Source organism: Lipotes vexillifer, unplaced genomic scaffold, assembly GCF_000442215.2.
Source record: "Lipotes vexillifer unplaced genomic scaffold, Lipotes_vexillifer_v1.1 scaffold911, whole genome shotgun sequence".
Taxonomy (NCBI): domain Eukaryota; kingdom Metazoa; phylum Chordata; class Mammalia; order Artiodactyla; family Lipotidae; genus Lipotes; species Lipotes vexillifer.
Genome location: NW_006781377.1, coordinates 495,717 through 521,385, shown reverse-complemented (window position 1 = coordinate 521,385; position 25,669 = coordinate 495,717). Strand labels below are relative to the sequence as shown.

At 37.6% G+C, this 25,669-nt stretch overlaps 1 protein-coding gene across 1 annotated transcript in view; it reads right to left on the bottom strand.

The window, feature by feature from the left end:
- SLC15A5 (solute carrier family 15 member 5) overlaps positions 1 to 25,669 on the bottom strand; it is a 90,409-nt gene that overhangs the window by 15,900 nt on the left and 48,840 nt on the right. The window contains 4 exon segments of the mRNA XM_007454615.1: positions 13,947 to 14,024; positions 14,027 to 14,077; positions 19,874 to 20,061; positions 24,537 to 24,549. Of these exon segments, the coding sequence (XP_007454677.1) occupies positions 13,947 to 14,024; positions 14,027 to 14,077; positions 19,874 to 20,061; positions 24,537 to 24,549 (330 nt within the window).

Genomic DNA, 25,669 nt, shown 5'->3' with positions numbered 1-25,669 from the left:
CAGGATTAATTCGGACACTAATTTTGCTTAAAATATATACCCATATAAATTTAATACCTACACACACAAAAAAAAAATTAGAAAATTTACCCAAATAATAATTGCTATTATCTTTTCAAAGTCTTTTTTTCTCCCTTCTTTTATACTTTGGATTTATTTCATCATATATTACCTTTATGGCAGAAAATTAATTTTTTTTTTTTTTTTTTCTTGCGTTATACGGGCCTCTCACTGCTGTGGCCTCTCCCATTTGCGGAGCACAGGCTCCGGACGCGCAGGCCCAGCGGCCATGGCTCACGGGCCCAGCCGCTCCGCGGCATGTGGGATCCTCCCGAAACGGGGCACGAACCCGCGTCTCCTGCATCGGCAGGCGGACTCTCAAGCACTGCGCCACCAGGGAAGCCCAGAAAATTAATATTTTAAAACCACTTCATCAAACATACTTTTGAAAAAATTTGACTTCTAAAAATCATTTCTGATTTATTATAAAAGATCAGAATTGGCTGGTTTTCAATCACAACCAACTGTTCTTCAGCAAAGTACAGGATAACAGCCTCAATATTGTAACAAGTTACGTGCTATTTACGAACCTGTCCTAAGATTTTATTTTGGAAATTATAATACCCCAAGTGACAAAAACTGGTTGATTCTGAGCCCTTCAGTGACATTTCACTGTATTCTCTATTGAAATCCTATATTTACCTATATACCTCAAGTATACATGGCATTATTTTAAGTGCTAAAGCATATTGTTTTTGATTCAAGGCAGACTTTGGCTATCTCTTTTTGGAGGAAGAGGCAGTATTTCCCCTTTTTACTAACTACTGTTTTATTCTGAAGGTAATGGAACTGTGAAAAATCTTTATTTTTTTATTTTTAAATTTTTTTATTGAAGTATAATTGATTTACAATGTGTTAATGACTGCTGTACAGCAAAGCGATTCAGTTATACATATGTATACATTCTTTTAATATTCTTTTCCATTATGGTTTATCCTAGGATATTGAACATAGTTCCCTGTGCTCTACAGTAGGACCTTGTTGTTTATCCATTCTATATATAAAAGCCTACATCTGCTCACCCCAGCCTCCCACTCCATCCCTCCCCCACCACCCTCCCCTTTGGCAACCACAAGTCTGTTCTCAATGTCCACGATTCTGTTTCTGTTTCATAGATAGGTTCATGTGTGTCATATTTTAGCTTCCACATGTAAGTTATATGGTATTTGTCTTTCTCCTTCTGACTTACTTCACTTAGTGTGATAATCTCTAGTTGCATCCATGTTGCTGCAAATGGCATTATTTCATTCTTTTTTATGGCTGAGTAGTGTTCCATTGTATATGTGTACCACATCTTATTTATGCATTCATCTGCCAATGGACATTTAGGTTGTTTCCTTGTCTTGGCTATTGTGAGTAGTGCTGCTATGAACATAGAGGTGCATGTATCTTTTTGAATTATAGTTTTGTCCGGATATATGCCCAGGAGTGGGATTGCTAGATCATATGGTAATTCTATTTTTAGTTTTCTGAGGAGCCTCCACACTGTTTTCCGAAGTGGCTGCACCAACTTACATTTCCACCAACAGTGTAGGAGGGTTCCCTCCAGCATTTATTATTTGTAGACTTTTTTTTTTTTTTTGCGGTACGCGGGCTTCTCAGTGTTGTGGCCTCTCCCGTTGCGGAGCACAGGCTGCGGATGCGCAGGCTCAGCGGCCATGGCTCACGGGCCCAGCTGCTCCGCGGCATGTGGGATCTTCCCGGACTGTGGCACGAACCCGTGTCCCCTGCATCGGCAGGCGGACTCTCAACCACTGCGCCACCAGGGAAGCCCTATTTGCAGACTTTTTAATGATGGCCATTCTGACCTGTGTGAGGTGATACCTCATTGTAGTTTTGATGTGCATTTCTCTGATAATTAGTGATGTTGATCAACTTTTCATGTGCCTATTGGCCATCTGTATGTCTTCTTTGGAGACATGTCTGTTTAGGTCTTCTGCCCATTTTTCAACTGGGTTGTTTGTTTTGTTGTTGTTGAGTTGTATGAGCTTTGTATATTTTGTAAATTAAGCCCTTGTCAGTCACATCATTTGTAGCTATTTTCTCCCATTCTGCAGGTTGTCTTTTCGTTTTGTTTATGGTTTCATTTGCTGTGCAAAAGCTAAGTTTGATTAGGTCCCATTTGTTTATTTTTGTTTTTATTGAAACTTTGAAAATCTTAAAATGTGCCTTTTGAAATTTTTCAAATGGTAGTTGGACACAGGGAGCAATTATTTATCTCAAACTTTGTTAGACTTTTTTAAAAGTTATTTTATAATGCGGGTCATCTAGCAAACATCCAAAATTGTAGAGACAAAACTGAAATGGGTTTTACACCTCACTTTATTTTAGGCACATCTATCACTTCACTATGTGCTTTTTGCTTGGTAGCCAAGAAGTATGCAATTAAAGAGATGTAACCATCATTTTCCAGGGTGGACGTGCTTCTGTGTCCAGGGAAATAAACCCTGTGCAGTGAAAAGAGCTTTGGAATCAGGGATCCACCTTGGCTATATGATTTGGGCAACTTGTATAGTTTTCTGAGCTCATTTTCTTCTTATTCATGGTAGGGCTACAAATAACTACCCCCAAAGAATTGTTGTGAAGATTTAATGAAATAATATCTTTGTGAAATGCATACGGCAAGGTCTGCATATAACTGACACTTAATAAATGTTAATTTCTTTCCTTCCTCCTTTCAGTAACCTGATTTAAATGCTTCATTTGAGATTCATACCTCTACTACCTGAGTTAATTTTTAAAACACATTAATTTTCATGACACCTGAAGGAAAAAATGCCTAACAACTATATTCTAACTTTGGCTTTTCTACCACTTTTTCATATTTATCTAATAACTACTCAAATTATTATTACCCTCAAATTACAGACAAGGAAACAGAGGCACAGAGAGGCTGAACTGTTTGCCTGAAGTCATGTAAAGGAGACAGAATGAATATTTGTTGAATGAATGGGTGATTGGAGATTGGGCCCCGGGTCTGCACATGCTCAATACTTTGTTCTAATAACAATGTCTGCATCGAGACTAAACTTTGCATTTCTACTTCTTGGGAGTTGTGGATAAAAATGAAATCAATTTGCTGTTTCCAGGAAGGGACACAGTGTCTTTCAAAATTGTTGAGAAATCTCTATGCATTGTTCACCTGAACTGCAGGAGAAAGGGCCTGGGTGATATTTGGGATAACAAGCTTTCTTATAAGGTTGATTTCATTCTCTTGAAGAGCATTGGGAGGTAAAAACCCATCAAGATAGTGTGTTCTCATGATGATTTCAATGAATTATCATGGAAATGAGTTTTAGAAGAGAGGCAATGCTTTGTGATAATAGCCCGATAATGCCATTAGCTCTGAACTGTAATTGTAATAGCATTAGTCAAATGAATATATCTGATATTAATTTGAGTGTCAAATATTTCTGTAAGGTTCTTCTTGTTAATTAAACATCAGCCATGGTATTATTAATTCAGTATCTAGCCAGGTCTTGCACATAGTAGGAACCTAATGTGTTTTTGTGGACTGAATTAATAAATCAAGGTCTAAGTGGAGCTATTTCAAAGAGTGAAATATTGAATTTAAATAACATCATTGATATAGCAGAAACTGATTTTTGCCCCAAATCTGCTTGCTTGTACAGTCTATCTTTTCATTTGCACCTGCAACTAGCTAATGGTGTAGATTTATTAATATCAAAGTTTGAGAAGAAAGCTTTTCTCATTTTTTTGCATATTTATAGGGAAATAGCCTATAAGATTTACCCTGAATTACTTAAAATCAAGAATAGAGTTTGTGCCTTTCTTCTTGTGTCTTATGGTCTTTAGACCATTTTAAAATCTACCAGACAGTTTCATGCCTGCCTTGAGCACCTGAATAGCACTGGGCAAAATCATGCTTTAGGTGGTTTGAAATCACCCGTCATTATCACCAGTGTCAACTGGGTCCTCAACACTGCCACCCTTAACATTTCTCTTCTAAATCATCTTTTCTAGCTCTCGAAATAACAAATTCCTATCCCCCTGTCTTTCCTACTCTTTATTCTCATCCTAAGCCATTTTTGCTTTCATGAATGGTTTGCTACCTACTTTATAAAGAAAGTTGGGAGCCTTGAAAGGAAGGCTCCAGAATATTTCTAACACCAGAGCTACACATCTGCACCTGCACCCACGCTCTCCTTTCTTCTGTTTCAGTGCAGGAAAGAAGTATCCACCCTCTGATAGAAGTCAACCTCTCTTGGTCTCTTGCATTTTTAACTTCTCCATTTGTGCCGGATAATTTCATCAGTTAAACGTGATCAAGTATCTCTCAAAATTAAAAAAAATGTATCTCGAACCCACATCTCAGTTTCCCAGATAAAACGCAGGACTCACAGTTAAATTTGAGTTTCAGAACAACCATGAATTATTTTTTAGAATAAGCATGTCCTAAATATCACACACATAATTTTGTAAAGTATAATTTATGCAAAGTACATCTATAATATTGCATGGGACACACTTATTCTAGAAAAAATTTTAGTTTACCTGAAATTCAAACATAATTGGGTGTCTTACATTTTTAAGTGCTAAATCTGGTGAATATACCCACAGCTTCCTCCAAACCACCACTTTATTTCTTAAATCTTCAGAGAAAGTTCTTCAAAAGAGTTGTTTAGATGTGATGCCTTTATTTCCTCACTTACTAGATATCGTTAACCCTACTCCAATCTGGTTTTCTTTCCCTCCTCACTGCTGAAATGACTCTTGCTAAAGTTACCAGTGATGATCATGTTGCTAAATCTATGGATACTTTCCATTCCTCACTCTACTTGATCTCACAGTAGCATTTAACACAATGTATCATCTCCTGTTTGAATCAGTCCTCTTTCTTATCTTTAGTATACGCGCGCGCGCGCGCGCGCACACACACACATATGTATGTATGTATATATTTCCCTCCGCCCTCTGGCTGGCCTTTTCCTCCTCCTCCATTTAACCTCTACTATTGAGGCTTTTCAGGTCTAGTTCCTGGGGTCATTCTTCTCCTCGTTCTTAATATTCACACGAGATAATTTTATTCACTTCCATGGATTCAAACGCTATTTTTGTGCCAAAGATTCTCATATTTATATATCTATAACCCAGATACGTTTTCTGAGATCCAGCTGTTTCCATTCTGATGTCTCACAGGTAAGTCAAACTTAGTGTGTTAAAAAATGAATGGCTGAAAAGTTTTTCAACCTCTTTGTCTTCTAGTGGTCTCCATTTAGTAAATAGAAGCTTTGCCCACCCAGTTGCTTTTGGCAGAATCTGGGATGCTTCCTTGATACCACTCTCTTCTGCGTCCTACCACCTCCTGACTTTATCAAAACCATCACTAAGCACTATTGATTGTACCTCTGAAATCAAGCTTATATCTAGCCATCTCTCTCCATCTGCCTACTTCCTCACTAGTTCAGCACCACTAGACTTGCCTGAGTTACTTCATTTGAACCCTTCCTGCTTCTCCCAAGCCATTTTTCTTTCCTTTTCAAATTACATTGCATCCACAGTGATCTTAAAACACAAATAGCTCATGTCACTTGCTTGATGCCTTTATAATTTCTTATTGCGTACAGGTTAAAAAAAAAAAAATCCCTGTACGCCAAAGGTCCTGCATGATTTTAATTCTACTTTCTCAACCTGACTTCATGTGATACTCCCTGAATATTTTCAGGTTACTGATCTTCTATGAGTTCCTCTGATGCCCCAGGTGATTTCTTACTTCCAGGCTTTGGTATATGTTCTTTCTACCAGAAATTCTTCACTCTTATGCTCACCAAGCCAAATACCACTCATCCTTCTAGTGTCAACTTCAACACCGTTTGCAGGCACTCTTAGCATGAACATGGATGTGAATCTAACTCTATCTAGACATGTAAGTTTGCCATGCAAAGGGAGCACCACTAATAACATGGGTCCATGAGGCCAAGAAGAATCTCGGAACGTGGCTTTATTTCATCTCATCCCAATCTGGTCCTGGAATTGAAGCTGATAGGACACCTGAGCTCTGCATTTATGGGAAGCATTCTTTTCTGAAGAATTATAAAAATGCCAAACCAGAACATCATGCCCATGATAATCCTAGCTCACTTGGAAAATGTTGAGATCCCACTCAAGTTACAATAACAATACAAATCATTATTTTTGTGTACCTTTACTGATCTGGTGCTTTATATCTATTTCCTCTGGTCCTGATAGATATCTTGGAAATTGTTAGCGATACCATTTTAGAGAAGGAGAAATTGAGACTCAGACAGGTTAAGTAATGTGCAGTCAGGGGTGAAAAAAACTTTCTTCTGTCCTTCTAGGTTCTTGTGGCTGGTCTAAGAATGAAATTGACATGAGACACATTGACAGGAGGAAATCAAATTTAATTTTGTGCTTACAGGGAACCCCACATACATGAGAGGTTCAAAGACAGAAAGATAAAATGAGGTATATATGCCATCCTGATGTAAGAAATGGGATAGGGGCCTGGAGCTTCCAAAGAAAGAGGGGAATTCACAGGATAGTAAGAAAAAGAGCAGGTGTTTGGTAATTAGATGTTTGCCTTGCCATATAGATGGGGCCCACTTAGGTAAAATTTATGTCTGGTGAAAACTCTTTTTCCGGGAAACATTCCCAGTTTAAATTTTTCTAGGAAGTTAAGGGAGGGGCAGTAAAGTCTCCACTGACTTTAGCTCAAAATAATCCAAACTTTAGCTCAAATAAATAATATGCCAAACTGGCACATCTTGGGGAGGGCTGTTCTGAACGCCTAGTGCTCAAGACCTCACAGTTTATCAAGGGCTGAGTTGAGTTTGAACTCGGGTTGGTCTGACTCCAAGTTCCTCCATTTCTGCCTCTCATGAGCCAACAGCAATGGATGCTCCTGTCCACATGTAAAAAGTATTTTGGGCTTTGTCCTGATACTGTTATGAACCCTAAGGCCTCCAAGCAGCTCTAAGGGTCTCTCTGGAGCCAAAGGTTGAGGGTGTAGAACACGTTGTTTCTGGGATATTTAACCCCATTGGACAAGGAGGTCTCTGCACCTGATTCTGATGGAGGACCGATAGCAGGTTTGCCCATGGAGCACTGGGGGCAATGCCATGTTAGCCACGGGAAGAGCGTGGAGCACTGGGGGCAATGCCATGTTAGCCACGCGAAGAGCGGCACAAAACCAGTGGACGGTCTAGTAGAATATGGCCTGGCTAAAGGTGAATCACGGGGTAGCAGCCCACTTCTTTTTCCTTCTGGGTCTAAAAATCTGTCATCTTGAAACCCATTTGTAGTTAGACCTGAGGCATTGATGTGAATTGGAAGAAACACATCTCTAAGAAAATAGGCAGGGACCTGTGAAATCCAGTTGAATAGCCTTCCAGATGCATAAGTACTTTCTTCTTTCAAGTTTACTGCAACTGCAAATTCCTGTTTCAAGAACGACTCCTTGATTCATGCTGAGATGGCTGTCAGTGGTCTCAGTAATCATAGATATTTAAATGAGAATTTTAAAAGATCACTATTCTAATTTAAAATGCTCTTGGTGGGAATTAAACAGCTAAATTCTCTGCTTCTTTCCTGAACTCTGAAGAGGAAGGACTAACGGGGACAAGATGTGTACCTTGACCCCTCGATTCTGCCCAATTATCGAGTTTCTCTGAGACATTTTGCTTTGGATCTTTCAATCACCTACACATCCATAACTAAGATGTCACTTTTCACTGAATTCTATTTCGTTATTTTTGTCAAAAGGTAAGCTCGCACTCATGTGTGTGAGAAAATTGATCTGGTTGCTAATGGCATAGAGTCGAAATAAGCAGTTTGACTGACTTATTCACTCCCTTTTATTAGCATTGCTACTTTTAGATAAACTATTCCTGAAATGATTAGTGTAGGAGGATGGGTTTAGTCTTGTATCTTCTTTAAAGCACTCAGAGTTAGAGATCCCAGAAGGATCAGTTTTCTCACTTGTACTGAAAATGTCATTCTAACAGTTATCTGTCTGCACAGTCAAGTTTTGAGAAATCTTTTGAATTTACCGCATTCACACCATTCTCCATCATGGTGCTAAAAATGACTAATGCAGCTTGGAGACTGTGATAGCTGATCATCTTTTCCAGTCATACACTAACACTCACACACGCACTCACATACACACATGCTCTGCTGACATAAATCCTTAAAGGTTTAAAATATCCTATATGCTAAATGGAATGTGGAGGCTTGTGAGATGCTTAAGCATAGAGCTATAATGTTCTTTTCACTATGGTCGGTTCTGTCAAAGAAATTGGTCTGGTTGTTTGATTAAATAGACCCATCTTATTTCTAACCAAATGTGCCACTATGGCTTTATTTTATATTTAAAATAATCTCTGGCATTAAAATTTCAAATACATTACTTAATTTTATCCTCCCATCATCTCTGAGAAAACTGAAGTGCAGCATTCTCTTTTTTTACGTAAGAGGAAACAGTGATGATGACCTACCCAAAGTCACGCAAAAAGTCAAAGGATCACCCTCTCTTAGGGGCCCTAATTAGTCACCATATGCCAGTTTAGGGTCACTAAAACCAAATCATCTAAATGAACTTCATTTCCTTTCTTGACGAATGCTAATCTGATGGTTAAAGGGACTGTCACAAACTCAGATGTATCCTATTCCTAGAAAAACATGTGACAGAAGTCTCCTGTGATGTCATTCTGGGAATGATGGAGAAGTGTGTGGGCTGAATGATAGTAATTAGATGAAGTGGGAGATGATTATAATCAAAAGGGGAGGATTAGTTGATTGTCATTAACTTGCAGTGAGATCTCTAGGAATTTTCCACAAGGCTTTGGTTTTGGCCCTGTCCAGTTCAACAATTTTATCAATTACCTGGAAGAAGTCGAGGAACTTGCTTACTAAATTTGCAGATGACACAAAGCTGGTAAAGAAGTAAGGATTAGTAATTCACTGGATGAAAGAATCAAGTTTTTTAAATGTCTATTATTTAGAATGATGGGTTGACATTTATTAGGGATAGAGATAAAGTCCCCCATTTAATTAGGAAAAGAACTTGTGATGAGATGACTGGAAGTGAATTGAGAGAAACTGCCAAAAATAAAAAAAAGCCCCAGGTTTTAATTTACCATAGGTGTGATGCAATTACTGAGCAAGTCACCACAGTCGCTGTTGGCATTAAGAAAGAGAGAGAAAGAAAGAGAGAGAGAAGGTTGATAGAAGTAACATATCTATCTTGATGTACCCATTTTGAGTATTGCGATTGATTCTGGAAACCATATTTTAAGAAAGATACTGACAAGTTGTTTGTTTAACGGATGGAGGGGTTTTGATAGTGAAAATCAGGGAATCATGTAACATGAAAAAAACTGGAGTGGTTTGTCTATAAAATAGAAGGGGATCATAACAGCTGTCTTTATTGAGCACTTATTGTGCATATTAATTACTTAATCCTCTCAGCAGCATGATGAATTATTTATTGTTGTTGTTTCTGGCATGAAAACTGAGGACACACAGCTAGACTGCCTGGATTGGAATTCACATCGTTTGCCTACAGGACCTACTCTTTTAAACATTGTACCACATTACTTCTCCAAATATTTATCAAATGTTTGAAGAGTTGATATGTGGATAGAAAACTAAGCTTATCCTGTGGAATACAGTTATCAACAGATGGGTAGACTCAGGTTACTTCTCAAAGTAGAGAATTTTTCTGGGCACTGGAAGATGATGGTACATCTTCTAGTTTTTGGTACAGTGTTAGACTAGATTACCTCTAAGGTGACATCCAACTGTAAGATTCTAATTTATTGGGATGTGATTTGATGTCACACGTTATTACTATGAACAGAAAAAAAAGTTTTCAGAAATAAATCAAATCAATCATCAGTAATTTAAATGGTGTTCTTTTGAACATAAGTTTAGAGAATCTCCCCTGCACATCCCATGTTGCTAAGATGTCCTCACCATGTGTTCTTAGTAAACCTCCTTTCATGGGCACCAAACTCTGCCAAAATTATATAAACTTTTAAAAATCTATCTTTTACTATGTCTAGAATATTATCAGTAATATCCTATATGCAGACCTCCACCCAAGGAGATTGTATTGCAGAAGTAAAAAGCCGTTACACTGTGCGACCCTTAGTAGCTGTTTGATGTATTAAAATCAACATTGGCTGCAAATAAAGATCCTACATGCCGCAACAAAGATCCCATGTGCCACAACTGAGACCTGGCATAGCCAAAGTAAAATTAAATAAGTAAATAAATATTGAAGAAAAACATTGGCATTGGTTTCAGAATGCTGGGAGGGTCAGAGCTCTGTCAGATACTAGTGGTGGTGACTGGAGCACTTCATTTTCTTCTTTCTGTCTTAATTATTAAATTTCAAAAATGAGGATAGTAATATCAACTTTATAAGATTGATGTAATAAACCCAGTAATGTATATAACAGGTCCTACCACACTATGCAGATTCTCAATAAAAATTTAGGTTTTCATTGAAATGTATTTGCAAGAATAGTTGTGCGTGATAGAGAAATTGCCTGGTCTTTCTTCCTGGTTCCTGGGAGATAAACTCTAAAACCATTGAATTTCCTAAGTGACTGAAATACGTTTGTTATTCATGATTGACCTCTTAAGCCCCACCTGATGGTTTATGTTAATGGCATGACTCAGAATGGGAGCTGGCCAGCCAGGAAGACCAACCATATGATTAGAGGGTTGGGGTTTTGAGCCACAGGATATCAGCCCGATCTCTTAAGAGAGAAAGGAGGCTGGAGATTGAGTTAAACTACATGGCCAATGTTTCAGTCAATCTGCCTACATAATAAAGCCTCAATAAAAAGTCTGCACACCAAAGCTCAGGTAAGCTTCCCTGGGTGATAATGCTCTGCGTATTGTCACACACTGATGTGCCAGTTGTGTACCACATCTCTAAGGGGGAAAGAAGCTTCACTTTGGGGACCCTCCCAGACCTTGTTTTATGCCTCTCTCCCTTTATCACATTCCCATTTGTATTCTTTTGCTATACTAAAGCTGTAATCCTGAGTATTGTGCTTTCTAGCAAATTATCAGCTCTGAGGGGGAGTCTGTGGGGAATCTCCATATTTATAGCCAGCTTATCAGAAGTGATGGCAGCCCTGGGGACCTCCAAACTTGTGGCTGATGACTAAAGTGAGAACTGCCTTGTGGAGAACTTAACTTGCAGTTTGGCCAGACTCTGGGTCAGTTGCTTAAGCATGTATATGAAAAATTTAGACTTACATAAAAGGTAAACTGATAGTAATGTTTGACTTTGCAGTCCTTCTAGAATATGTCAAATGTAATTTGATTATAGACCTTTTTTAAGCAAATTTTCAGAAACATCTTCATTGAGTAATGTTGAAGAAAATAAACATGTTCAACAACTAAGATGTTGAGGTAGAGATATAGGTTAGAATTTTCCAAGTTATCTTATAAAATCCTAATACCAGTGCTTTGTTCTTTGTTTGCATTTAAAGAATCTAATCATCAGAGATGTCAACAACTCCTGTAGTTCACACTTAATTGTGACAGTTTGGATTTGAGCCCTTTGAAAACTGGAACCATATCTCACATAATTCCATGTAGCACAGGGCCTGGCACATGGTAAGTATTCAATATATACTTTGGCTTAACTTTCTCAGTCAACTAAGCAAAGAACAGGGTTTGATCTTAACAATCAAGGATTGTAGATTTGGTCCCTAGAACTCTACTATACCTATCATTTAATTCATCACTCAATTTTTTTTTTTTTTTTTTTTAATTTTTTTTGGCAAAAGAAAATGTCTTAGAATGTCCTAGGGTGTTGAAGACTCTAAATGACAACAATAGAGAATAATGAAGCCTCTTGGTTTAGAAAACTTCTAATGATTCTGGTTGTGAAAAGTAAGCAATAATTGTTGTTATCCCACCTCCCATTCCTCCCTTTAAGAATCAGAAGCTAAGACATTCATGGAGGCCCTACTTACATAAAAGACAAAGGTACTTCCCCTTCTCCATGGTTTGGCCCAAGTCCATGATTAAGCTATAAAATCAGATTTGCCAAGTCAGATGTGGCTGGCACTCCTGGAAGTCAGCTGAAGCTAAGTGGCTTTTGGCTGGGGGTGGAGGAGAAAAAAATAGGAAAATATTGTTCTATACTCGGGAAAGAGTAGCTAATATTTAATGAGGGTTTATTCCATGTCAGGCACTCTCCAGGTGTTTTGTGATATTATATTATTACAAGCCCGTGAGACAGGTACCACTATCCTCATTTTACAGACAAGGAAACTGAGGCTCAGAGAGGTGAATTAACAGGTCACACTGCCGATAGAGCCAGTATTGGAATCCAGGCATACCTGGCTTCAAACGTGAACTCTTAAACATTATTGAGCCACTAAGGCTTTGTGGATATGTGTGGAACCACATCATTTAGATATAAGAAATTTATAACAAGACAGTGTCTTCTACTAACCAGTGGTTAGTGAGGACCTAAAAGTTCACAGAACATCTGGAAGTGGGTACCACCCTCTCCTGATGTGCAGTGTCCCATGATGCTGGAGAGCTTGGTAAGATCGATTTGTGTGTGAGGTGACACTCCATTTTCAAAGACAGCCTCACCTACTGCCCTTGGTGAGCCTCAATGGACAGGGTGGGTGAGGAGGCTGCCTCCAGGAGTAATAATTGTGTTGCGGTCCGGGAGCCACACGCCTGGATTCAAGTCCCCCGGTAAATGCGACCCGTGTCCCAACCAAGGACACCCGAGAATCACCAACACCAAGCAGAAAGATTAGCAAAGGATTTATACAAGTACAAGTATAGAAGCTTACACAAACTGTCCGGACAGGGTCCCACTCGGAGGGAAGTGAGTGAGACCCCGACTAACAGCCGGGCGATTCCCTACACCCCTGGAAATTTTGTGATGGTTTGGAAGTTTATTTTGCTTGCCATGGTGTTTCTAGTGCCCAATATGGTACTTGGAACAGAGTGGATCCTCCATAAATAATTTTTGAATGGATACCCTAGTGTTAAAAGGAGTTTCTCATTCATAGAATTTATGTTTTCCATAGTGTGAACGTAGGCAAGTAAAATTTATTTGTAGAGAATACAAATGAATATTTCTTTACATTATTTTAGAAGAATAACTAAGTATTTTTGAAAGCAGAGAATAGGCATGCAGTATTTCCCATAAAATAAGCACAAGCAAATTTAATAAATTTTAAGCTGTATTAACCTCTCAGAACAAATAAAGGAAAAAGTCTGTAGATTTAAAAAACAGCCAAAGACATTTCACTGTGACAGCTAATCTTTAATGTTATCCTGTTTGATTTTTCTACCAGCCCATATAAGTGTAGTACTTTTTATGTTGCATGTGAATTTTTCAGATTGATTGTTTCTCCTTACCAAAATATCTATAGGGAAAATTTTCCAAGATCAGTTGTCATTCAACTCACAATTTCTCTTTGGTTGCACAGACGCTATTTCTGGATAAAGGATCATCCAGATACCCTGTCCTCTTATATTTACACAGGACTTAGTTTTTCTGAGGGTCACCTATGCCAGCTATGACACATTATGGAATACAGCCCTGTTGAAAGACCTAGTAAGAATATAATGACCAGTTTGTTTTAAAATACACGAAAGAAAGACAGCAGACAGGGTCTCATGAGAAGTGACATTCTGTAATTACCTCCCCCTATCAAAAGAAAAACAATTCCTAGAAATTAATGAATACAGCAAGAGTCTATTTCCTATCTTAATTCTATCTTAATTGCAAAAGTGGATCAATTTAAAAAAAGACTACACTAGCAAAGCCCCTCTCTTAAGGTTTTGTCCCTCAATTCTCTAGTCATCAAATCAATATATATATAAGCATACCATGAAACGGTTTTTACCTTCTGAGATGAGGTAGACCAGCTCCACCATCAGTGCCCCCATGAAACAACCAAAACCATTGAACAGTGTCAAACAATCATAAAGTTGCCTCTGATGGTACTTGAAACAAATCTGTATGATATCACAGAGACTGAGAAGAAAAAAGGTCAGAATTTAGAACATTCTCTTTAAAATACTTTCATAGATATTCTTCAAATCAGTATTGATCATACCTCAAAGAAAGTTTTACCAAAACAGGCAAAATTTCTGTTGGACTTTGTTAAAGTTACTATAGTAAGCTATATTATGATGTTACAATTTACAGATATCTACAAGGAATAAAAAAATGGCAAAATATATTGCTGTAATGGTACAAGGAAAATTTGATTACTGGTGGTTGAGTGTCCCAATATATTCCCCCAAATTTCACCTCAATTGGAATATTTCTAATGAATTTTGGATTGAGCTAAGGCTTGTCCTGGATAATATCATGGCAATCTATCAATAAGGTCTATGATTCTGTACTTCTGTATGCATCATTAGGTTCCCTATAGAAATCTTGAATTTATCATAGAAAACTAGCATGGAGGTTAACAGCATGGGCTCTGGAGTTAGATAAGCTTATACTAAAATCTCGGGTCAACTGTTTACTACCTCTGTGATTTTAAGTATGTTACTTAAACTTCCTAAGCCTCAGTGTTCTTCTCTATAAAATGAGAGTAAGACCATTACTCACTTGCTGAGGTGCTGTGACTGTTACTTGCTATAATATATGTAAAGTGCTTATTACAATGCTGAATAAGTTTAGCTATTTTTAACAGTGTTAATTTTACCAAATCAAATAGCCCCTAACTACTTGTGTAAGGCACTGTGCAAAGCCCTTTATATGCATTTAAACTATCCCATTTAAGGAGAGACAGTAGCTTAAGCATTGGGTCTCCAAAATGGTTATCTTTTTCCCCCCAAGTCATCGTTGGAGTAATAGTAATGATGGTGGTAAGAGGTTGAAAGAAAATCACAGAGCAAAGTTTTTTTTAATTTTCGCTTAAAAATAATTTTTTCAATATCAGAAATAAACGAAATAAGTATATATAATTTTGTACATTCCATATCAACGTAACTATGTTAAAATATGCATGGCAATCTAAGGGATAAAGCTAAAATATGAAGCTGGAACATGAATACATGGGAGTTTATTGTACTCATCTCTCTCTTTTGTATATGAGTGGCAAAATATTGTAAGTAAACACATTAAATAGCATGAACAGTTTTAGCTTTGACTGGCTGAATTATTGGATTTTTACTCTTTTGAACTTTGCAAATTTTTCTACAATGAGAGCTAGTAGATAAACACTAAAGCTCTTTTAAAAAGGAAATGTGGTGATAGAAAACTGATATAGCATAAGCACTAAATTTTTAGTTTCCCTTTCTCTAAGAAGAATGAGATTTTATTACCTTTTCCCTTCCCTCTCAGGAAGACTTCACTCCTGGTTTCTCTGTACATTTACCCCAGTAAAACTGCATTTGTCCAGCACTTTTTTTTTTTTTTATCGGTACACGGACCTCTCACTGTTGTGGCCTCTCTACCGCTGCGGAGCACAGGCTCCGGACGCGCAGGCTCAGCAGCCATGGCTCACGGGCCCAGCCGCTCCGCGGCATGTGGGATCTTCCCGGACCGGGGCACGAACCCGTGTCCCCTGCATCGGCAGGCGGACTCCCAACCACTGCGCCACCAGGGGAGCCCCAAGTTGTAGTCTTTACAATGGCCACTTTGACTCATCTCTTACCGGTTTCTCTCTTCCTCACTCCTCCAACTGCATGAGACCCCTTGCACTTTCTTGCCAGACACACCTCCCATCTTTGCATTTACTGACTGCTTTTCCAGCAATGATATTCTTTACATATATCCATGTGGATGACTCCCTCAGCCCTTTCAAGTCTCTGCTCAAATGTCACCTCCCACTGGGGTCTATCCTGACCAATCTCTTAATGCTGCAACCTGCTCCCTCCCTACTTGGCATTTCTGATTCCCCTTATCCTTTTCTATCTTTTCTTCTTTAGCACTCATCAACTTCTAACATGCTCTGTGATTTATTTATTACATTTATTGTGTATTACCTTTCTCCCCTTGGTAGAATATAAGTCCTACAATGGCAGAAATATTTTCTTTCTTTTTTTTAAGCTGATGTGTCTTAAGTTCCTAGAGCAGTGTCAGGCATATTGTAGACACCCACACAGTATTATTTGAATAAACAAAAACAAGTTATGAGATAGCTGGGGATACACTGCCATGATTAAGACATAATTTGAAGTGTTTTCTTTTCTTTTTTTCTTGCGGATCATCTTCAATGTCCAACATGACTTAGCGGGGTAAAAAATGTCCACTGAAATTTGGGAAGTGATCCACTGTGCTTGCTTTCTCAGTGCTAACAATGTAGGACACTGTCAGTAATTTGAATAATATATTTTTATTATACTCAAATAGAAATGGCTATAGAGTTCATTCATTCATTAGTTTATTCAATCTAGTATATAAAATATACTTATTTATCACCTACCATATATGTGTACTTTTCAGAACACAGAAGAATACAGAGATGAAAAAGAAAGATCAGAAAATGTACTTCAAGACTGTACATTCTCATGGTGAGAGGCAGGCAATAAACATACACTTATAAATAAGAAAATTTTTGATTCTCACAAGTGTTATTTAAAAAAAAATGGAGCAGGGTAATGGACTGGAGAATGATGGGATGACCAGGGAATCCTCTCTGACGAGATGATCTTTGAGAAAACTCAATAATGAGGAGAAGCCAGCTGCTTGAAGAGGAAAGAAAAGAGATTCTAGACAGAAGTTCAAAGGCCTTGGGGCAAAAATATGTTTGACACCTTAGAAACACAGAATGAAGATCATCAAATTTCTAGTGAAGTGGTCAGGGGAAAGAATGTTATAGAATGTGGTTGGAGCAGTACACGGAGGCTGAATCATGTGGAGTCTTACTCACCATTTAAGGAATTTATCTCCAAATCCCTATTGTGGAATTTTAAGCAGGGGAACAATAGGACTGATGTTTCAGAAAGAGCAGGATAGCTGTTAAGAGAATGGGCTCAGGCAGGAGAGGAAGCAGGGAGACAAGTTAGGAGGCTCAGAAAGAATTGAGATTAGAGGACTTCCCTGGGGGTCCAGTGGTTAAGACCCCATGCTCCCAATGCAGGGGGCAAGGGTTCAATCCCTGGTTGGGAAAGAACTTGCCTGCCTTGTAGCGTGGCCAAAAAAAAGAAAAAAGGAATTGGGATTAGAGACCAGGTGGATAGCAAAGGACGCAGTGAGACAGAGCCAGATTTATTTGTCATTTTTTCATTTTTAAAAATTTTATTTTTAGTGAGGTACAGTTGATTTACAATGTTGTATTAATTTCTGCCATACAGCAAAGTTTATTCAGTTATACATATAAAGACATTTTTTAATGTTTTTTTTCCATTATGGTTTATCTCAGGATATTGAATATAGTTGCCTGTGCTATATAATAGGACCTTGTTGTTTATCCATCCTATATGTAATAATTTGCATCTGCTAACCCCAAACTTCCAGTCCTTCCCTCCCCCACCCCCTCCCCTGTGGCAACCACAAATCTGTTCTCTAGGTCTCTGAGTCTGTTTGTGTTTCATAGATCAATTCATTTGGAGACAGGGCCAGATTTAGATTATATTTCAGAGTAAAGACAAAGACTTGCTGTTGGATTGGAGGTGAGAAGTAAGGAGAAAAAAGGGACCTAGGACGACTGGTGAGAAAGACACGATTCTGCCCACACTGCCGGGTCTCCTGGTGCTCACATCGTGGAAGGTGTGGCAGAAAGAGTTATGAGCTGGACATCTGTGCTTGAGCCCTGAGTCTTGGACTATTAATTTATGTGAAAGATAGTAACAAAAAATAACAGCATACATTACTTCTGCTAATACTGAGTGCTGTCTATATATTCGACACTCTGCTTTTTTCCTTTACGTGAAATGTTTCACTTAGTCCTTACAATATCCCTTCCCCATTTTATAGATGATGAGAAAGGCTCAGAAATGCAGAATAATTTTCCCAAGGTCACATAACCAGTCAGTGGCTGAAGTGGGTTTGAATTCAGATCTGCCTGACTTTAAGACCATAGATATTAACAGCTATGCTGTACTGCCTTCCAGAAGAGTGATTCTTGATTTTACAGTTCAAAACACCCTTTCACATTTTACGTCATTTAATTCTCAAGAAGTAGGCTTCATTCCCATTGACTGTTACACTGATGCTGTGATATAAGGAAGAATTATAATTATTTCCATCTTAAAGATCTAAAAGGTGAAGCTTAGTGGTTAAATGAATTTTTAATGTCACACATGTAGTAAGTGACAAAGCTGTAAATCAGAGCAAAGTCTTCTGGTCCCTACCCCATGAGCTCTATAGAGGATAAGTCAGTTGACTTAGTTTGACCTCAGTTTCCAGATGGATAAATCAGGGATGGGTGGTCTAAATGATTTATACTACATGATCTGCCTTTTTAAGTCTATGTGTGTAAGTGCCTCTCTGGCTTCTGTGTGTTGAACCACAATTGCTTAGCTGGCTGGGCATTTCCTGACTGTATTCACTCATCACCTTCATACATTACCTTTCTTCACATCTAACCTATAAAATTCTGGCTGACTACTTCCAACAGTTTTCTGGAAACATCAGGGAAGTCACAAGTATTTGTGTGGTGGCATTCTTTTATACTTCTTTTGTATTCCTTGTAGTGTTAAACAGTGATAGCCACATTTTGGAATCTCATAAAACCTTTTATTTCATGGGGAATGAAATGATTTAAAATTATAAAAAAAGAAGTCTAACATATATATGACTGTAATGACACAATTTTATTTTGACTTTTTTCAAAGGACTGCTTCGGTATCATATATATGTATGTGTATGTGTGCATGTATATATATAAAATATATATTTCTTTAAGGAATTTAAGAATAACTGAAGATAATAGAATCATTGAAGATTTTAAACAAGGGAAATGGTAGAATTGTCATTTAGGATAATTACTCAAAAGGTTGTGAACTGAGTAGCTAGAACAGGAGAGATGTTAAAGGTAGGAAGAGTTAGGAAGTTATAAAAGTAATCTTGGTCAAGTATAAATGGTGCTTGAGTTACAATCAGGATTCCGCATACAGGGAACTATAAGGAAGATAGAAATATAGGATGCAATAGATCACACTGATAAATACACACACACACACACACACACACACACACACACATATTTCTGTGCAAGAAGTCACAGAAATATTTTGATGAATTTTAAAGTGGCTAGTTTAATTAATATCAGCCATCTAGATATGCCAGAAAATGCTTGATTTTTAATAAAGTTACTTTGAACCTGTCTTATGAAACACTAGTGATCCCACTTAATCTAGTGTAATTTAATTTAAAGACATTGAGTTGTCTGGAAAATTGACTCAAATTTTCATTGCTTTGCATACTTATATACTCTGAAAGTACATTAGAAATGTCATTCTTGGAGGGAGTATATATGTGAGTTTATCTATGAATGAGAGGGAGCGGGATGGGAAGAGGGAAGGGAAAAGAGGAGAATTTGCATTTGCATATACCAGCAGTGCCTTCTAGATTTTAGCAGAGTTTTTTCCTCCTGTCATGTATCTGACCAAATGATCACTGCCTTTAACCAGGTTAGTAAATCTTACATTCCATTCTGTCTGTATTCAGGTAGAATTAATCATAGCCTGTATGTAGTAAAGGAAGGAAGAGTAATTATACATTTTTTAAAAATGAGGGTGATGCGTAGGCTTGTTCTGAAGCATTGCGGGAAATCTCCAGGGTGGGGCTAGATCTCCAGCTGCTTGAGGTGATGTGTTCTGTGTGAAGACTCAGTATGTTCTAACAGGTGGTGAAAAAATTGTTACTCACAGGCTGGGTTGACCAGAGTTTCAGCCACTCCGAGTAAAATGTATTGAAGAACCAGGTGGAAACAGGGCATGGAGGAAATGGTGACACCTTTGCCTGAAAGAGACTGCTCGACTGGATGGAAGTGCTTTCTGTGTATTTCAAAGAAGCCAGCTACCATCACAGACAATGCAGCAGAAAGATTGCCAGCAGCCGAAGAAAAAGTGAAAAAGAAAAAAAAATTTAAAAGAGCCCCCAAATCAGTGTAATAGGCTATAGCATTTCTTACACATGGACAGTAGAGGATGTATCCTCAACATCTGTTGTTTTTGCTGTTGTTCCCTGGATATCCAGATGCCAGCTAACTGTGTTGTGTGATTTTCCTGTGCTCAGGCTCTGGTCTCTCAGAAATGGCTATATTAGTTCCCTATTTCCTGACTTACTGGTTACATGGCCCCAGTTATTTAACCTCATTATCTCTTTCCTCAGCTCTAAAATGGGGTTAAAGACACTTACTTTGTAGGATGGCTATGAGATTTAAAGATAATGTACAGTTATTATTGTAACGGTTCCTGGTAGCAATTAGTAGCAATTATTATTGAAGCTAAAGCAATGGTTTTGAACTTTTATCCTCAGATAAGTTATATTATTCTGATAACTTTTTTAGCTATATCTGAATCAAAAATGATTTGGGAAAATTTTAAATAAAATGATCTCTTTATAAGATTTTAATTATTATTGCAAAACAGTTTTGAAATAACCTGGAAGCATTATCAGTCCTCAGTTTTCTGACATTTCTCTAATCTTTTCAGAAAAAGTAAAGCGGCTATTACAGAATTAAAGACTAGAAACTTTTGCTTAGGAAAAAAATATTAAAGGTGAATTAACTAGGAAACAAATATAAATGGAAGCAATTATTCAGATAGTGGTTCAACTTTTCTCTTTTACTTTTAAGGAATTATCTAGGAAATTTTGGTTGAAAATGAGTAGAGATTTTGTTACAGTTTTGGTACAGTTTATATCTACGGCAACCATTCCATTTCTCAATTTATCATTCATATTACTGGACTTAATCCCATTGTTAGAGCAGAGGCAAACTTTAGCTTGATGGAATTTACTTGAAATTTAGAGATAGTCACCTTTTGCTAACTTGCATAAAATTTCAGATAAGGCAAAACTTTCAATTCAGAAAAATCAATCTAATGTTTAAATAGCTTAGTGTTTGTTTTGGTTGATAGAGAAACTGGTAGGTAAATTTTTTGATTGTATCTCAGCATTTAAATGTATCCATAAAATCTGCTCTTTACTGAGACCTCAAGAAATAGAAGGTGTAAAAAGGGAGGAAATCTGAATAACAGAAAATTGGAGGAATTTTAAAATTTATTATTACTTTAAATTAGGTTCCACGAAGGCCCATTCATAATGAGGTAGAGATTTTGGTTCTGTTAACAGTTCATATTTTAAAAAGGAATTTTATTATTATCTACCTTTAAGATAAAATTCATCACAGGATTTATCTAGATTACTTGGCACATTAAGACACCAGAAAGAGACCTAAAATATCAATTCAGTTTAACATTTACTCTGTTACCGCTATATGTAAAGCAGTTTGCTAGGGCAGTTGGGGCCAGATTTGGCCCATGAGTGTAGTGGTTGGCCAAACCTTGGTTTAATCATCAGTTTTTATGGCTTACTGATGAATTTTAGCTCTGACTTGATGCGGAATTGTGGCATTTTTACCTGGGCCTCTGTTTCCTGTACATAGACGTGAAATGTGAGAGAGAAGGCTCTTGGCCTCTTGCTCTGTCCTTGAAACTCAAAGTATAGTCCCTGATCAACAGCTTAGGGATCACCTGGAAGCTTGCTAGACATACAGAATCTCAAGCTTCATCCTAGAAGGACTGAATCAGATCTGCATTCAACAAGATCCAAGAAGATTTCTACACACATTAAACTTCTCTAGCATAGAGCACTAAGAGACCTGGTCTAGGAAAATCCAGTGAAAGATAGTTCTCCAATTTCAAGCAAAGCACAAATATTTAACTCATTTACCTAGATATTTTAGGGCAAAGTGTATTTTACCTGAAGCATCTAGGTAACTACATTTGCTTTTTATTTGCTGCTGCACTCTGGTGCAAGTGAAAAATGGCTTTTTAAAAATTCATAACAAAGTTGGATTCCAACCTAAATTTAATCTGCTCCATTTGTATTCCTAACTTCTGTTAGATCATAACTCGTCCAAAGCAGAGTGCAGTTTATCAGAATGTACACATTTTACACCTCTAGCAGATCTGTATTTACAAGATAAAGCACATGGTTCCAAAGGAGATATTATATTCAGATAAATAATGTATGTTTTAATATTGGCTGTGTGATTGTAGACAGGTCTATACAAGTCTTAAAGCTCTTATAGTTTATTCTATTATCCCACCATGTAATAATTTTCCAAACTAGACCACAATGAAATTTTTAAAAGTCAGAATTTATTCAGACATTTCGGTTGTACTTGCCATTTCCTATTGAAGCAGAATCTAATACTACAATATAGATATGTTAAGATTCTTCCATTATTGGCTAAATTTACCTCACTGAGAAAACTATGGGTTTTTTATGTGTAGTTTGATGTATGAGTCTCTGATGTGTAACACAACAGTAAGTATGGAATTCTACTGAGTCCTTGAGAAATTGCCCTTGGATCCATGATTTTGGAAAATTCTGAGAATATGAAATTAGCTAATGTAAGAATATACTGGTGTCCATAAAACACTCTTATAGAGACAGCTGTGATTTTATCATCATACATATCTGCTGCCTTTGTGGAAGATCCTTCTCACCCACTATTAGAATGGCGTATGTTTTTTCCCTTATTGTTTCTCCTACTAGTGGTATGTTCCTGTATTTGAATTGAGCTATCCATATTCTGTCTTTCGTTTCTCTTTAGACCACTGGGAACTCATTTTAGGAGATTCGGCTTCAGTTTGTGTTTAAACTTCTGAATCTGGAACAGGTAACTCATTTACATGGAGATCAGTTATACAAGTGTATCTGTAAGGCATAAATTATTGCTTCAGATGGCTTACTAGATGGTCACCTCAAATTTAATTCCAGTGTTCATGTCAACTTTAAAAGTAAGAACCTGAGAACATTAACGTGCTTTTATTAAACAAGTGAACAACCGAATGAACGAGTTATTCAAGCTAGATATTTGCATGTTACTTCTTTTAGTGTTTATACACTTCCTCTTGCCAGGTATTTTGCGATGGGTATACACTGTGATGTTTCTTGGAAAAATGTCACAGTTCTAAAAACAATAATAGAGAAAAAGTAGTTTTGATGAAATAATCCTACTTTCAATGAAGGTGATTGGATCTGTGACTTGGTTTTTAATTTTTTTTTTTTTTTTGCAGTACGCGGGCCTCTCACTGTTGTGGCCTCTCCCGTTGCGGAGCACAGGCTCCGGACGCGCAGGTTCAGCGGCCATGGCTCACGGGCCCAGCCGCTCCGCGGCATGTGGGATCTTCCCGGACCGGGGCACGAACCCGTGTTCCCTGCATCGGCAGGCGGACTCTCAACCACTGCGCCACCAGGGAAGCCCAGGTTTTTAATTTATCAAGCATTTTGATTCCAACCAAAAAGAAATTTTATATCACTGCCAATTATTAGAACTAGTAGAAGTTAATGGTTATACAAGAAGGAACCAACACCTTGGCTGTACCTAGATCATAAAAGACTTTAAGTTAGAATTTGAATTTTCAAGTTTTATTTTAAAGAGGAAGGTCTGGCAGATATTTGAATATACTTCATCTGCATTTCAATATCAATGCTACTTAAAAGCCAAGATAACTGCTACCTACTGTGTTGTACACTGCTGCTTTGTATAAGGCTTAATAACAATCTTAATTAGGCTAATTTTAGTCAGATTAATACTTGTGTGTGTCAGCACTAGCTACTAAATGCCACATACTGCAGGGCTTTAATTAATGGTAAGGAAAGGAAATACTCATGGTGTAAACATTTTTGAACTGAAAAAGGCTAAAACAAAGGATATCCAACGATGACAGAGGATAAATCACAATATCACTGATTCTAGATTTTTAGTGTACTAAGATTGACTTTTAAACAGACAAATCTGTCACATGTAACATTAGGAAAATACAGTCTTGATGAAACACTCTGAGCGTATCAAACCTTTGCCTTTCACAGCTCTGGAAGGTTTGGAGATTTTTTTATCGTTGGTACTTTGATACACTTGTTGATTTCTTGAGCTGATAAAGTCAAGAATGTCATATCTTGAATAAGAAACTCCTCTTCTGCTGCATTGTTTATGAGCTAGATGAAGGAAAGTGAGCTCATTTTTTCCCTTTATTAAATTTCTAGTTTGACCAACTGAATGAGATTTCTCTATCTCTCACTCTTGGCCTGGGCTGTGATTATCCATGTCAAACACTAGGCATCGTCACTGTCTATACCATCTGCCTCCTTAAACATGATGGGGAACAACTGAATGTGAAAGGGAGTGGGGGACTCCAGGAGCAGCTACTCATTGTGATGACAAAATTTTTCATTCACTTCATAGCCTCAGTTGGAAATCGCAGTCAGGATTCCAAATTAACGCTGATAACTTCTATAATCTAAGAACTATGTATGGCTGGTAAGTGGAATAATTATAATGATGATGATGATGATGATTATGCAATGGGCTTAGAATTAGGAGGTCTGAATTCAAATAAGACATTATCTTTGAGACCCTTGACCTAGTAAATGATGAATTATCATGAAGTTAAGTGGGGTATGTATATGAAGGTGCCTAGGTTCCAATTAGGAATTCATAAATATTTGTATGTTCATAATTTATATACTTAAATACTTCACTCACATTTTCAAGGCACTTGGGTTCAAAGTGAAAGTAAATTTTAATGTTAGATTAATTCAGTTATGTAAATTACTATCAAAAAGTACCCTAGATTTATGTTTATATGTCCTGATAAAACTTATTCATCTTCTGGGCTTCCCTGGTGGCGCAGTGGTTGAGAGTCCGCCTGCCGATGCAGGGGACACGGGTTCGTGCCCCGGTCCGGGAGGATCCCGCATGCCGCAGAGCGGCTGGGCCCGTGAGCCATGGCCGCTGAGCCTGCGCGTCCGGCGGGAGAGGCCACAGCGGTGGGAGGCCCGCGTACCGGAAAAAACAAAAACAAAAACAAAACTTATTCATCTTCCATAATCACAAGCAGAATATGGAAAACTTAAGCGCACATTTAGTTAAAAAGATGCATACCTCTTTATATTCCCATAGCAAAATATTATGCAAATAAGTGAACAAGTATGTAAATGAACAAATGAATGGAGTCTGGCTTAGAAACAACTGAATTCAGTATTCTGTATGCAGAAGAATATAGCTCAGTTTTTTTAGATGAATCTAGTTTTTTTCTTTTTCCTGCCCAATAAGTCTGTTACCAATCTTCATAGGGAATATTTAGTTCATTAACATCAAACAATATGTTAGGTAACTCTAACTTTCCTCTATCCAGAAAAGCACACACACTTCTTTAAGAATAGACATGACTTCAAATATGCAAGAGTGGAGAATTGTCCAAGAGAAAGTTGCTCATATTTCAAGTGAATTTAAGATTTCTTATTCTCAGGATTTTTTTTTTTTTTTTTTTGTTGCACAGCATGGCTTTTGGGATCTTAGTTCTCCAACCAGGGATTGAACCTGAGCCCTCACCTGGTCAGCAGTGAAAGTGTGGAGTCCTAACCACTGAACTGCCAGGGAATTCCCAGGAAGGATTTTTTTTTTTTTTTTTTTTTTTTTTTTTGGGG